This window comes from Pseudoliparis swirei, chromosome 22 (assembly GCF_029220125.1).
Source record: "Pseudoliparis swirei isolate HS2019 ecotype Mariana Trench chromosome 22, NWPU_hadal_v1, whole genome shotgun sequence".
Lineage (NCBI taxonomy): Eukaryota > Metazoa > Chordata > Actinopteri > Perciformes > Liparidae > Pseudoliparis > Pseudoliparis swirei.
Window position 1 is genome coordinate 18,558,197 of NC_079409.1, and position 15,671 is coordinate 18,573,867.

General features: G+C 46.0%; 1 protein-coding gene across 2 annotated transcripts in view; it reads right to left on the minus strand.

Annotated features, from left to right (window-relative positions):
- oxr1a (oxidation resistance 1a) overlaps positions 1-15,671 on the minus strand; it is a 133,721-nt gene that overhangs the window by 78,140 nt on the left and 39,910 nt on the right. For both annotated transcript variants that reach the window (XM_056406034.1, XM_056406032.1), the window contains exon 3: positions 4,145-4,323. In XM_056406034.1, the coding sequence (XP_056262009.1) occupies positions 4,145-4,323 (179 nt within the window). The remainder of the gene's footprint in view (positions 1-4,144; positions 4,324-15,671) is intronic.

Here is a 15,671-nt window from a genome sequence, read left to right on the forward strand (position 1 = left end):
CCGAGACATAAAACTGCATATCCAGCGAGACTTCCCTCCCCAGCACTGGTTCCTCGCCTCTTTGACCCTATAGTGAAAAACCAATGAATAACTAACAGTGGAATAATCTGTCACATGGCGGCAGTGGCAGGTCTGCCGCTCGTGGGCCGCCAGGGTCCGCCAACACGCGTTGTTGGTCTTGTTTATTAACATCTCCTCTGCCAGCTGTTGGAGATACAACGCTGCGTTTTCATAGTGGGTGGGGGTGTGGGGGGATAATTTACCATGCACAAAACACGCTGGATATTTTCTATAAAAATCTAAATATGTACTTACTAAACCTACAATATATGATTTTTTATGTGCATTGATGAGCATGTTGAGCGCTGGCGCCTTTTTTCGACTGTTCGTACGCACGCAGCGCCTCGAGAGAAGGCCGCTCTTCAAGTCTGTAGTAAATAGAGCAGAAGCCATTTCAGCCGTGCCCGTCTATCCTCAGCTCTATATTTTGGACTGACACCATCATCAAAAGACATGAAAATCCCATTTAGCAGCAGGTCGGCCAGGCGGACACTGAATGCTGCTGGTGACGTTTGTTCTTTTATTCCTGTGTTCCAACGTCACGTCTGTATGATTGAGCCGTGACTTTTTTATCTATAAGTATGAAGCAGACGTCCTTGCTGCTCACGATGAAAGAAACTGTCAAACTAAAATACACAATATGGAGCGATGCCAGTCCATCATGCAATTGGAGGTGATATGTTGTCAAGATAGCGTTGTCATAGAAACATAGTTGAAGGGCACTACGTGGACACAGGGCCTCAGTCTGGATATGATCTTCCTTGATTGGGATACGATCAGCTAGACCACATTCTAAGGTAAGGTAAAGGGAGCACATGTCCCCCCCCCTCACGGGGTAGTTCCTCACCCGAGTAGAGCAAAGGGAAGATAAGAGGAAAGCTGGGGCACTTCTAGATTATGCTGCTTTAAAAAGGAAAAACTTTTAAAATAACATTTGTTATATTGCAAAGAATGTATAGATACATAATGATTTCACTGAATTAGTGGAGCTTTGTTGGTGGTAATATTCTTCAATAAAACAAGTCTACTCACATTGCATAACAGGAGACCGTTACTGTGAAGAATCTAAAAGTGTTTCTCCACAGACACTCCTGACTCTGGCAGGTCGCATCCAGTCTCACCCGGTCACAAACGCTGCTTTGAAAAGGATAAATTGGAACAGCGGCCCAAGTCGGTCAACAGCATAATGCGATGAAATGCCTCCCCTGCAGTCAAGGCTGGTCACATCAGAGGTGATACATCAGAGGACAACAGGGTAGAGTGTGAAGATGGAGAGAGTGGGAGACAAGGTGAAGCGAGAGGAATAAAAAAGAGGGAAGGAATGAGCGAGGGTGTGGAGGAATACAAGGAGGCTGCTCTTCTTTGAGAAGCCATTATCTGTAGCGACACGCTGGGAAGTCTCTCCCTTTGCACCGTACAAGACATCGGCATGAGGGACGGAGGCATCTCTCCATATGCCTGCAACTGCTAACCGAACAGTCATAAACCGTCTCACATACAGAACCAGTATGAGAGTCAGCCTCAGGGGAAGGAACACAAAGAGCCTTGAGCAGCACGTATCCAAAACGTGTCGGGTCTCATTGGGTCATATCAAAATAACAGCGGTGAATGTGCTTGCCTGCCTCTAATGACAGGTCTGTCTGAAGTCTGGCAGCACGGCACAGCAAACTGCCTGCCACATTATTACTATCGCATTAGAATAAATTAGCATGATGAGCAGCCTGGCCCGGGTTCGACTGCTTCCTGGATCTTATCTCCATAGGGACCAGAGAGGTGGGACACGGTCACTAATGAATGTCACATTCTGTGAAACGGCAGCAAAAATGACTGACAGGGTATTTCTGTAGGAGGAGGGGGAGGGGGGGGACTGAAAGGGCCCCTTAAATTGTAAGGTAGGATTTGATGTGGTTCGTTTAAGCTGGTGTAAAAACCCTCATCCCGGGTTTAGGTCTGGTTCCAATGGGACTTGTTCACGTTGGTTGCAAAACAAAAGGGATTCTTTTTTTCTGTCATTTCAAAAGTTAATCTCCCATTAAATCTATTTGCAAATTGGAAACCAAGGATGCAATCTGTATAGTGTGCAAGATCATTTGATAACAGTGGTAACATGTATGCAGCATGTAAAGGGATGTCTCTATGAATAATCAGAAGTGATGGCAGCTGGAATAGAAGTGTGTTGTTTTTAATGGCATTCCTGGTTAAGAAGTGAGTTACGAAATGTAAATTTCTGTCCCACGTATACCCGTCCATTATTTATGACATTTATAAAGTGCAACATGATTTGTTTTCAGTCACCGAAATATGTAGGTCCATTTAGCGCTAATGATGCAGGATGACATCATCATCACTGTCTAGTGAATAATGAGTTCCAGATACTAGAAAGGTCTCACAATAGTTGTGTGAGCAGCACTCTGCTGTAGAGGATGGTGACGGCTTTGGGATTCTGCGGTTATTAATCTATTATATGCATACATTAATATATATAGGTATTAATCTAGCACGTTTCTCAGAATCTAGAAATGGACCGAGGGGAACATCTGTCCGGTGGTGGGAGTGATGGCGCCATCTACAGTTGCTGTGTTGTCCTTCTGATTTTAGAAGCTTTTGCCCTCGTCAACCTCTCACAAAACATAATTCTGTGTCTCTGCAGTACCACATTCTGCCTGAGATGTTACTGATGTGCAAACAGGGTTGCTGTTTTACAAATTAAAATGTTGAAATGGCCTCATTAAACACCATTTAATGTTAGGTCTGGTTCCAAAATAAAAAAGGAATCATAAAAAAAGGAAAAAAGTAACTCATATTTTCATCAATAACTGTTTTTATTGTCATCTATTATTCCACTAACCTTTTCTGATGTTGAAAGATGTGCCGTGGCAGTATTCATATCTAAATATTAAATTCAAATTGATCTTGTACAGCCAAATATCACAAATTTGCTTCAGAGGGCTTAATATTTATTTAGATAGATTTAGCCAAGTTAATGTACCAAAGTCACATTTTCGGTATCTTGAACTTTTACACGTCGAGGCCTGTTTGCAGAGAGTCACTGAGCATGGACATCTCAAACTAAATCAATCTAAATAGACTGATGCGTCCAGATAATCAGAAGCAACATCAAACACACGTTGAACACATTTTGTGTTGCATTGCAGAGCCAACAGTTGATGTTCTCTTCTCTGCCAGGTGATGAGTGTCAAAAGAGGTATTGAAATGTTAGCACTCACTTTGGTCCATGGAACTATCGAGGATTCAGACTTTGAACATCCCTTTTTTCACTTTCCATATAACTTTCTCTCTTTTTTACATTTTTCATCATGCAGTTTCTATGGTACCATGTCAAATAATTAACCTTGGTTTTCCTGATTTGGTGAAAACGTTTTGGAAACGTTGGAAGGTTCATGTTGATGTGTGTCAATTAAGCTTCTAGCTAAATGGGGCTGACACCGATTTCTCCTCTTAAAAAGTTCACCAAAGTGTTTGCACAGTCCTAAAATTGAAGACCATCGGAGGTAAATAAAGTGCGTTTGTAGTACAGTGGGGAGAACTACATAGAGAACAACAAGCACCCAAGACGTCGCCGCGAATAAAAGAGAAATCAGTCAGGATACGGGTCTGGAAGATTACCTTCCAGAGCTGAGTCCAACCTCGACCCGAGCAGCTCGCTAACTGAATCACACCATGAAGCGAGCAGAGACGCCGCATTTCTTGACTTTCGGAATTGGTTTAGCTCAAACTCATTTCATCATCTTCAGCTCCCTGAAGTGTGCTTACTCTCACAACCTGGCCTCCGACACAGAAACAGACCGACAGGAATGAAATTAGAAGATGAGAAACGCCGAGCAGCAGCCGGCTGTGACACGGTGAAGTTTGCTTGAGTGAGAAGTTCATGTCGACTACTCAGAGAGAGTGACAATGACGTCACTATGATTAACACGTTCAATGCATGTATTTCTCATTTTTATTGATTTAATAGTGGGAGTTGTACCAGAAGGTTGTTGGTTTTAATCCCCCCACCAGGTAGTGTATGAAGAAATTAATGTGCATGATGATGTGGTGGATGTCACAAACAGATGTCACTCACCTATGGTGTAGCCTCTCTTCAGCTCGCCACAGCGGGGGCTGCGGCGCTGGGCGTTGGCCGTATTGTTGTCCTGCACTGCCAGGCCGGCCGCCGAGGCCTTGTTGAGGGGCGAGGCCGGCACTAGGGTCGGAGAGAAGCCCTCGCTGGCAATATCCACCGACTGAGACTTCTTCTTCAGTCTGCGGGGGCACACAAGCAAAAGCACAGCGGCATATTATTGTTATGTTCATAAGATCGTAAACTACTGTGAGTACACAGTGGAGGTGTCGCACTACCTTTGCCGCTCCGATCGAGGCAGATTTGCATCAGCAGGGTTTTTCCTGCATAGAGAAAATTTGGGCGCGCGCCTAAGCCGTTTTCCCGAAAGCCTATGACAAATCCCGAAAAAAGTCTGCGATGAAGAAAGAAAAAAGAAAAAAAGAAAAAAAACATTTGTTCATCACATGCATGTCAGCGAATATATTCTCAATAGTATGTTTCAAGTAGACTACAGCCGAACCCTCGTTCTGTTTTGATCAATAGTAATCGAGTTGATAAGCGTGTCTTCTTGTCTGATCAATACGCAACTGTGAGGTGCGCGAATGGACAGAGCGGCCAGCTGCTGATCACTCACTCAACAGCCCGACGTGCACGAATACACCTGGACTATTGTCAATCTATTAGCCTTTCTATTTTTAATCTAAAGTGGAAGCAAAATGATTTCCTCAAGCATAGCCTCCATTATTTATGGAAGAAAAAAAAATTCATAAATGTCTGCTAATTCGGTGACATGGCAATACAGACCGCAAAAAAAAAATGTTGGGAGCACCGAAGACTCATTTTGACCCAGGAAAAACCATGATCAGAGGTCGCCGATGCCAATGTGCTGAGTCATAGAAAAGTCATTGTGCAGGGCAAAGAAGTTGAGAATCAATCGGCTAATCACACCCTTGTTACGGGTGAATTCATTAGAATCGCTCAGTGCTCAGCCTTCTTCAGAGTGAAGAGGGGATGAAGCAGGTGTGGGGGTACTGGAAGAGGACGAGTCCAGTGTTAAGACCTTGCTTGAGACAAAACCCAAGAACAAAAGGTTGGAGCGAACGCTCAGTACTCTGCGCTGCAAATGATTATCACCCCGTCTCTTGTCACCCGTCTCCTCACATGGATTCTTTACAAGTGGTCCAGAACCAGGTTCTCTTCAAAGGTCCAATATGGATTCTTGTAAACACTTTGAGATCTCCGCATGGTCAGGCATCTTCATTCGAGGTCAACTGCGACCAGAGGTCACCAGTTGAGATTGTGCCTCTGAAGTTATCGTTCCTAAACTTTGGAGCTCAACCCTTTTTGGAGTCTGCGTTGCACTCCTAGAAATAGATGCAGCTCAACCAGAGATGCGGTACTTTTGTTAAATTACTGCCGCCTACATGATCCAGAAAGCAACTGGATGAAGTCTCAGGTGAGTTGCGCTAGCGGCAGATAATTTAGCCTCGAGCCGCTAGCATTAAGTAGCGAAGTGAAACAAGGGACATTTCTTTAAGGCAATTAATACGATTGTAAACTTAAAATTGGTGGAAAATAATAATTGGTTAAAATAATCTTAAAAAGTGTAATTAATTCATGAGTCACTTCCTCTTTCATATTATTTATGGTCGCATTAGGTATGTGTTCGTCATTCACTGTATTTACTTTACATTCTGTAAATATCTCCCTTTAAGGTGGTTATCACTGATAGTGGTGGAGTCCGCTGGATTTAAAATAGTAATATTTACAAAACACCATTTATACCAACGTCAGCTTCTAGACCGGCATTCAGACATCCCTGACACACTCTTGTGCAGTAAAAGGCTTTAGAAGTAGATGGCTTATACAAAGTGTAGCAAAAAGTTCAAACCAGGTCAAATGCAATCTGCCTACGACAACTCCTGAAAGCTTATTAAAAAAACGACGAGATCGGTTTGCTCGCATTATAAATGAGTTCATTGGGCTTATCTGAATGGGTAACACTCAGCAGCAGGTCTATCCAATGGGAAGTACGCACGCCCATAAAAACTTTGGGTAAAACGATTTCTCCTGAAACACGGTCTATCTGAGAAAGACCTGAAACAGCAATAAAACATTCCCAGACTCTGTTCCCGCTCACACACTTTCAATCATTCCAGCAAAAACTACCGAAGCGAACCAAATCTCTCTTGCCATTTCACCAGAGTTCCTCGATGGACCAAAGCAGCACACATGACATTGTGTCTAACTGGCTAATGAAAACGCATCCATGGAGATGCTGTCCATCACCGTGTGTGTGTGTGTCTGTGTGTTCGTTCAGATTCGAACCAACCATAACGGTGGAGGAGGTCTCTTTTCTTCTTTTTCTTTCCAAAACTCTCAAGCAGGCTATCTTTAACCAAGTCTCTTCCTATCTCTACAGTAACAACCTTCTTGACCTCCTATCTCCACAGTAACAACCTTCTTGACCCGCACCAATCTGGATTCAAGAACACTCAACAGAGACTGCCCTCCTGGCGGTTTCTGAGCAATTTCACACTGCTAAAGCAGCCTCTCTCATCTGTCCTTATCCTTCTAGACCTTTCTGCGTCATTTGACACAGTGAACCACCAGAACCTTATCTCCTCCCTTCAAGACCTGGGTATTTCAAGCACTGCACTCTCCCTTTTCTCATCCTACCTCAACGACCAAACTTACCGGGTAACTTGGAGAGGATCTGTGTCTGAACCGTGCCCTCTCACTATTAGGGTCCCTCAGGGCTCCGTCCTGGATCCCCTCCTCTTCTCTCTGTACACTAATTATCTTGGCTCTGTCATTCATTCACATGGCTTTTCCTACCATAGCTATGTTGATGACATCCAACTGATCCTCTTGTTTCCCCAATCTAAAACACAGGTAACAGCACAAATCTCTGCCTGTCTGACTGACCTCTCTCAGTGGATGTCTGCACACCACCTGAAAATCAACCCTGAAAAAACGGAACTACTTTTCCTTCTAGGGAAAGGCTCTCTCACCCACGACCTAACTACCCACGACCTGACTACCACTTTCAACTACTTTGTGTTAGCCATAACCCCGACTGCCAGGAACCTCGGGTGACACTCAACAGTAAACTCTCCTTGACTGCCAACATTACTGCAGCAACATGTTCCTGTAGTGTAGGTACTTGCTGCACAACATCATGAGAATACATCCTCTTCTCACTCACAAGGCGGCACAGGTTCTGGTCCAGGCTCTGGTCATTTCATGCCTAGACTACTGTAACTCCCTCCTGGCAGGTCTACCTGCTAAGGCCTTGCGACCTCTGCAGCTCATCCAGAAGGCAGCAGCTCGACTGGTTTTCAACCTAAACCCACACTACTCCGCTCCTCCGCTCCCTTCACTGGTTACCGGTGGAGCAGCATCCGCTTCAAAACACTCATATACAGGAGTGTCTATTTAGTCTTGAAGAAACACTTACTGACTGTTTTAAGTATATTCATCACCAATTTATTTTTAAATATTCCAGCAGACGCCATTGCTCGAATCCAGACTTTAAATATTTCTTTAATTATTATTCTCATTAAATTACGACTGTTACTTTAAACATTATGATTTTATTCTCGTATTAGTTTTGTGTTTTGAAAATGCAGAAAGTTTAGAACTCTTGCTGAAACACATAGCAGTTTATTTAAGTTCACTTAAAATGAATTAATGTATCATTGACACAAAAGACACGGGAAGAGCAAACGCAACACAGAAAACCTGAGAGCTTTACTGCATTATAATACACTCCATTCCCCTGGTGCATGAATTGTGAGGTTCGCTGTATGTAAAAAAGACATTTCCACCATGTAATAGTGGTGCATACAAGTTCCCAAGGATGCAGGAAACTAAGTGTAATGGGCTCAAAACGTCCTTGGGGAGGACCGCTCAGACCCCCCCACCACGCAGTGAGAGCGAGGAAGAGAGACACACACACACAGAGAAGAGAGAGTGTGTGTCAAGCTGTGTGATGTCTATCTTCACTCCCTTAGCAGTTGGTACTAATTACCGTCTCATCATAGAGCAGAAGCCACTCTTCACTGAGCTACAAGGCCAACGCATCAAAACACAATGTGTGCGTGCGTGTGTGTCTCAGAGATAAAATGACAAGGAAGGAACAGAACCAATGTATTAAAAAGTCTCACAAAGGAACATGGAAACGGGAATGCGGTACGGTTATTTTTGCTTTTCAATGAAACTACTTTATGGAGCTCTTCTTCACAGGCGGTGAACTTTACGGTGTTGAGTCACAGCTCAACTGTATCTGTCCCAAAAGACTCAAACGGCGTTGCTGTAGGGGAACCCTTATTTACAAATCTTTAACATTATAGATGTATACCTTGTATCACTAGTCGCAGGCTGGAGTCAAGACCATTTTAAGCAAAGCCCAGCTCATTTGAATAAACGGACACGTAAATGTCACACATAAATAAATGAAGAAATACGTGTGGACACATAAATAGAGACATGCATAAATGAAGAAACACAGAAATACATTTATTTAATGATGTCCTGTTGAGTGATAATAACCAATCCCACCAAATTTCATGCGATTCAAGAAGATTTTGACCTTTTTCATGACCTTGACCAAATTCAATGCGATTCGGAATAATACTTTTTGACTTATGCGAATAACACGCACGCACGCACGCAAACAAATACATGGCGATCAAAACATTACCTTCCGCATTTTCAATGCGAAGGTAATGATGTCCTGTTGAGTTATAACTTATATTTATTAATTTCTGTATTTATTCATACATTTATTCTTGTATTTATTTAAACATTTATTTAATCATTTATTTATTTATTCCTATATTTATTCATGCAATTATTTATTTATTTATTTATACTCAAGTCATTTTAAGTCCTCCATACTCCTCTGGTTTGATCGATAGATATAATTCAGTATCATCTGCATAACAATAAAAGTTTATGGAGTGTTTCCTGATAATATTGCCCAAAGGAAGGATGTATAACGTAAATAAAAAACGATCCGGGTCACCACGGTAACCTGATGTCAGCTCTTGAAGCAAAGGATGGTGTTCGTTACTTTCTTCCCCCACTGTCCCCAAAGCCTTTCTTTCCAGTTGTTTTGTGTCCAATAAAGCTTGTTGTATTTGTTCTTACTGCAGTGAATGTACTGTGTAGGTCAGCATCTTTTATTTCTGCTCTCGAGCTCCGTCCCACACCGCCTCAGGCTCAGCACTGTGGCAACAGTCCTGGGCCCTCAAGGGCCCACAAGGGCCAGCGGTCGCGTTTACGTGTCAACTGCACGGAGGGACACAAATGGCACAGGATGCCATTTGTGTCCCCCCGTGACCGTGCTGATCGGCATAGTCCTTTGTGATGTACATTCTAGCTGGGAACGCAACATCTTTCTTTTACAGAATCCAGACTCAAGAAATGCTGCAGTCTTCAGCCACCGCTTCTCGTGACTGTTAATGAGCAACAAACGAGCAGAACCAGGGCTTTAACCTACAAGCAGGTTTAGGTCTCTAACAAACGAGCAGGTCCAAGTCTCTAACCTACGAGCAGGTCCAAGTTTCTAACCTACGAGCAGGACCAGGTCTCTAACCCACGAGCAGGACCAGGTCTCTAACCTACGAGCAGGTCCAAGTTTCTAACCTACGATCAGGTCTCTAACCTACAAGCAGGATCAGGTCTCTAACCTTAGAGCAGGATCCGGTCCCTAACCTACGAGCAGGTCCAAGTTTCTAACCTACGAGCAGGACCAGGTCTCTAACCCACGAGCAGGACCAGATCTCTAACCTACGAGCAGGACCAGGTCTCTAACCTACGAGCAGGTCCAAGTTTCTAACCTACGAGCAGGATCAGATCTCTAACCTACGAGCAGGACCAGGTCTCTAACCTTAGAGCAGGACCAGGTCTCTAACCTACGAGCAGGACCAGGTCTCTAACCTACGAGCAGGACCAGGTCTCTAACCTTAGAGCAGGACCAGGTCTCTAACCTTAGAGCAGGACCAGGTCTCTAACCTTAGAGCAGGTATTTATCAGGAGGTTTCCATTCATGGGTTTGTCTCTGAGGGCGCCACTTGCTTGTTTTTTAAATTGTATTTAGACAGGTAATGTCTTCTCAAGAGGGACCTTGTTAAGACACAACAGCAAAGATACAGACAGGACATTCAAACACAAACATACACAATCATTGTGTTGTTACTGTGTTTTAATTTGTGTATAATGATTCCTTCTGTACACATTACATCTATTACACCTGTCCATCCTGGAGAGGGATCCTCCTCTATTGCTCTCCCGAAGGTTTCTTCCCTTTTTTCCCCCGTGAATGGTTGTTTGGGAGTTTTTCCTGATCCGATGTGAGGTTTTGGGACAGGGATGTCTATGTGTACAGATTGTAAAGCACTCCGAGACAAATTTGTAATTTGTGAAAATGGGCTTTACAAATAAACTGAATCGAATTTAATTAAAAGACGTCATATAGAGCAAACCGCCGTAGCCGAGTGTCGTTGTGTCATATGGTTTGGGGGGGGGAAATAGGCTTCTTCCTGAATTGTGATTGCTCAATCTCCTCCCCCCCCAAGCATATAAATCATGAGCACCAGAGAGGAATGAGAGGCGTACGTCAACATACCACCAGCTCCGACAGACTTCATATCCTCGAGCGACCGCTTACGCAAAGCAGGGAGGAGACAAATGAAGGCAAACAGAGCCGGAGGCATTTCAGTTGCTGCTGTGATTTGACCCGGGCCAGTAGGCAGCGGTGTGCAGCCCTGCCATGCTAGCGTCACTGAGATTATCCGACTCTACTGCGATCCACATGGTTTGGCAAAGGACGCATAAACAACAAGAAATCTGGGACTAAGTCAGAACACGCTTATCGCTCCCCACTCAGAGGGATTAGACCTAGGAATAAAAATAAACAACAAAAATGGAGCTGCGTTTGCATTGACCTGCAGCTACGACATACAACTTTCTTTTTCCCCCTCAGGGAATTGGGGTTTACATATAGCAACAGATAGGGTGGTGTGCTATATAGGGGGGTTGACTTCATACCGTGTTACAGTGCTGTCAGCACACTAACCCGTCAGACAGTTATGATGCCCAGGAGTCCCCATACACTGAATACTGCTTGTGTAATTTGGAAAGAAAAAGGAGGGAAACAATCTCATCACACTAATTTATTTGCGAAAGGAGAATCGAGAAGAGGCAAGAATCTGCCCTTCAGGTAGAGGAACATAATGAGTCTTGTATCTTTATCCAGTTATTCGAAGCAGGAAGATGATGTTGTCCTTGCTCCTGAGGCTAACGTATCATAGGACCCCCATGTTTGTGTCCAACTTAGGCACAAAAGACTCAACATGTTGGTTTGGAAACGATATTGTGACGCGACTCTGGCCGTCACCCGTGGGTTTCCTCCAAAAGCTCCAAGGATTAGCAGATAGCACCGAGGTTCCGTTGGGTAACATCTTTATTCGTACACACAACGCACAGCAGACCGCAAACCTGCGCCTCTGCTCACTTCTCCCTGTCCACTCTCAACTGAGCCCTTTTATGAGGGCGGCCTCGGCTGCTGACTAATTGCCAATCACCAGCAGCCGAGGCCAAATGAGAGACAGCTGCCACACTCCCCACCACCAGATTTAGGCCGGGGCTCCATCCGGCCTAGCCTACTCCCCTCCCCCCCCCATGAGAGCTTGGGCGGAGGAGGGGGCTCTGGGGGACCGGGCGCTGGGGGACCAGGCTCGGGAGGAGGGGCTCTGGGGGGACCGGGCTCAGGACGTGGGGGCTCTGGGGTCGACCGGGACGGGGGGACGGGGAGCTGAAGCCCGCCGGGACGGGGAACGGGGCTCGGCCGGGATGGAGACAGAGCCGGGGTAGCTGGCGCCGCCGCCGGGGTCGGCCTTGCACCGACGGGTCCCAGGGAACAGGGGTCGTCGGCAGTGCCGACGAGACGTGGGGCTCGGAGGTCGGCAGCTCCGACGGGGCTCGGAGGTCGGCGGCTCCTGGGGCTCGGAGGTCGGCAGCTCCGACGGGTCCCGGGGCTCGGAGGTCGGCAGCTCCGACGGGTCCCGGGGCTCGGAGGTCGACGGCTCCTGGCGCTCGGAGCTCGGCAGCTCCGACGGGTCCTGGCCCTTGGGGGTCGGCAGCTCCAACGGCTCCTGGGCCTCGGAGGTCGGCAGCTCCACCGTGTCCTGGGAGGCAGCGACTAGCCCCAGCTGCCCGAGGGCGAAGGTCTGCCTCGCAGTCAGGTCCTGGAGGCCCTCCAGGAGCTGACGGTGAGCCTCAGCCTGGTCCCGCCGCATCGCTGCAACCCGCTCGAGCAACTGCTCCCAGCCGGCAAATTGTTCCCCGGGCTGTTCTGGCTCCATCCCTTCCAGGGGCTTTTTACTTTCCGGGGGCCCCACGTTGGGCTCCAGTGTGACGCGACTCTGGCCGTCACCCGTGGGTTTCCCCCAAAAGCTCCAAGGATTAGCAGATAGCACCGAGGTTCCGTTGGGTAACATCTTTATTCGTACACACAACGCACAGCAGACCGCAAACCTGCGACTCTGCTCACTTCTCCCTGTCCACTCTCAACTGAGCCCTTTTATGAGGGCGGCCTCGGCTGCTGACTAATTGCCAATCACCAGCAGCCGAGGCCAAATGAGAGACAGCTGCCACAGATATATATATGATGTGTTACGCCCCTGCGCGCGCACACACACACACACACACACACACACACACACACACACACACACACACACACACACACACACACACACACACACACACACACACACACACACACACACACACACACACACACACACACACACACACACACACACACACACACACACACACACACAGTGTGGCAGTTTTGACCGATTGAGCTTTAAACTTGCCTCCAGATCAAAGCGGGAAGAGTTAGTGTCTAAAGCCGAATGAACTGAGCAGTAAGAACCTGCACTGAGTCGTTCCTGCATCCCGGGGTAAGAAAAGACCAAACAACCAAATATTTGTGATTGGGAGTTGAAAGCGTCCGTCGAGTGGCGGTGTTTGAGATGAGGTTGCATATCCCCCTCCACTCCCCAGCTGTATTTGCTGTCAGTTTGATTGTGACTTTTCTTTTTTAACATCTCCTGTTCAGCAAATGCTTGTTTTCTTATCAATTTTTGAGACACATAACTTTCTCTTTGACGTTGTGTTTTGCTTTATTTTATTTTTTTTACTGTGGGTGTTAACACTTTTCATGATACATAGAAGAAATCCCTGCCACCGACAACAGGAACAAACGACAGGAGATCTGCTTTTAAATGGGGGCGCAATCAATGCAACTGTAAAATGGATTTGAAGTCAATCCACTGCATCCGGTAGGTGGAGCTTACTCCAGCTGTGATGGATGGTGCTCCTGAACGCCCTCTTGATCAAATCTACGCCACAACAAGCCCCGTCAGCGCGGTTCAATCGGTTAACAGGGTGCAACACGGCTGAAAGGACGGCATTAATGGCTCCATTATCAACGGAAGATGTAAATGGATTGAATTTATGAAGCAGCTTTTTCCCCAAGATTGGCGTAAAGTGCTTCACAACGTGTCACAATCACACACATCTACACACAAATTAATGCATGAATAGTGGCCGTGCTGCCATGAAGACAATGGGGAGAACTGACTACAGAGACGAGACTTCACTGGATCGAACATGTGGGCGGAAGGCCTCCGACAGCCGAATGTGTGCTGTATAACAATTAATACCGACAGGTATTTTTAAACATACATTTAGCATATTTTGCTCGTAAGCAAGGTAAGCCATCACACACATATATATATATATATATATATCCGATTATCAAATTCACAACAACAGGTCATGTCACTATGATCCATTTGTAGTAATATTATCAAGCTGTGTAAAGCATACACTCGTGACACCAAACGGTCAAACGAGTAATGTGCTTTAGGATTTTTGGATTCTACACAAGTGGCTCGAGCAAGCAGCTGGTTAGCTTATCATAGCATGAAGTCGGTCCCCTTAGTCAATTGGTCAACTAATCTGTCGTTTGTCTTATTCTGTCGTTTGTCTAAAATGTCTTATTTAAATATGTATATTTAATTTATTCTTTACCTGCTGAATGACTCATACCAGCACCTTCTGAGCACATCTGTGGTAAACACAAAGTGGTGTTTTTGTGGGATTCTTTGAGGAGAAACTGAGTTCTACTGAATCAACAAATTGATTAGTCTGCAAAAAAACAACAAGCCTTTCATCTTTCCAAAAGTTCACATCTCCAACCCCTCTGAAGAGGTTGCCGAGCAACCTGTGGAGACTCCAGAAATCCAGGAAACAGGCGAGCCCCCCATGGAAACCATACACGTCATTTTGTTTGTATGAATGAAGCAAACAACGTCAAAGTCATACATCCTACTTCTAAGTGGTTCATAGACCAACTGAGCCCACAGGTCAGCATGTGACTTGCAGTGAGGTGTCACGGTCGGCTGGTCCCTCTCAACGGGCAGCACTTAGTGAGCAGCCGGTCCAACTAGCACCACCACACTTGATATTCCCAGCACAGCTCAGCTCAAAAGGGACATCTGTTGGCTTCCTGCAGCTCAGACTCCATCAACCCACCTCCCTCACAAAGATCCAGCGCCTGGAGGAATGGTCCGATATGTCAAGTTGCTTCAAGATCATATTCTGGTGCAGTCCGGACACTTGATGGAAGTGAAGGGGTCCGCAGGCGATTCGGGGTCCACAGCTGCGGCCTACAGGCGTGTTTTGTTTGTAAGAGTAGGTTTTCCCTCCTGATTTATGTATTTATGTAGATTTGCATTTAGGGTCAGAATTAGGTTTATTTTGGAGTGAGGTTGAAGGTTAAGACGTAGTAGTCAGGAGTTATGGTAACTCATCGGGGGAGGGGGTTTCAGAGTTAAAGCCTCATGGTCTCTCTGCACCACAGTGACCCTCCGGCTGTTTAATCACAGTTCTGAAGCCTGTCCCCGTGACGTGCAGCTTCCGTCCTGATGCTGCTGCAACCAGTGGCCACCATCATCATAAACACACACAGTGAGTCTGTAGCTCGTCTTTATCCACGTTTACTCCCCTTTCCTTCCACTCTTTCCCTTGAGCCCACTAGCGGTGAGTGCCAGTCCTGCCCAGCTGGGCTTTTTTTAGCGCTTTTTTTAGCATCTTCTGCACCACTGCTCTGCCACCGTTTAGTCCTTGGCTCACATCTCCTGCAAACTCCTGAAACAAGCTTGCAGACACACAAGCACACGCAGGCAGTGGCACTATCCCGTCCTCGACCGCTACTTCGCCGGCCCCCAACGAGGAACTCCAGCTAAAGGTATTGGAGGCGCTGTACTCTGTGTGTACAACCATCGCTCAATCGCTGGTTGGATTTGTTGCAAGTTTCACTGAAGTGTTCAGAATGAGGAATTATGCAGCAACTGTGTCAGAATGTTGATTATTAGACATGAATTAATGAGAAGTGTGTTTGCGAGGGGGGGAGGGTCACATCTCCACTGTTCCCCGTCGGTTGTGATTAACATTGAACCTTCAA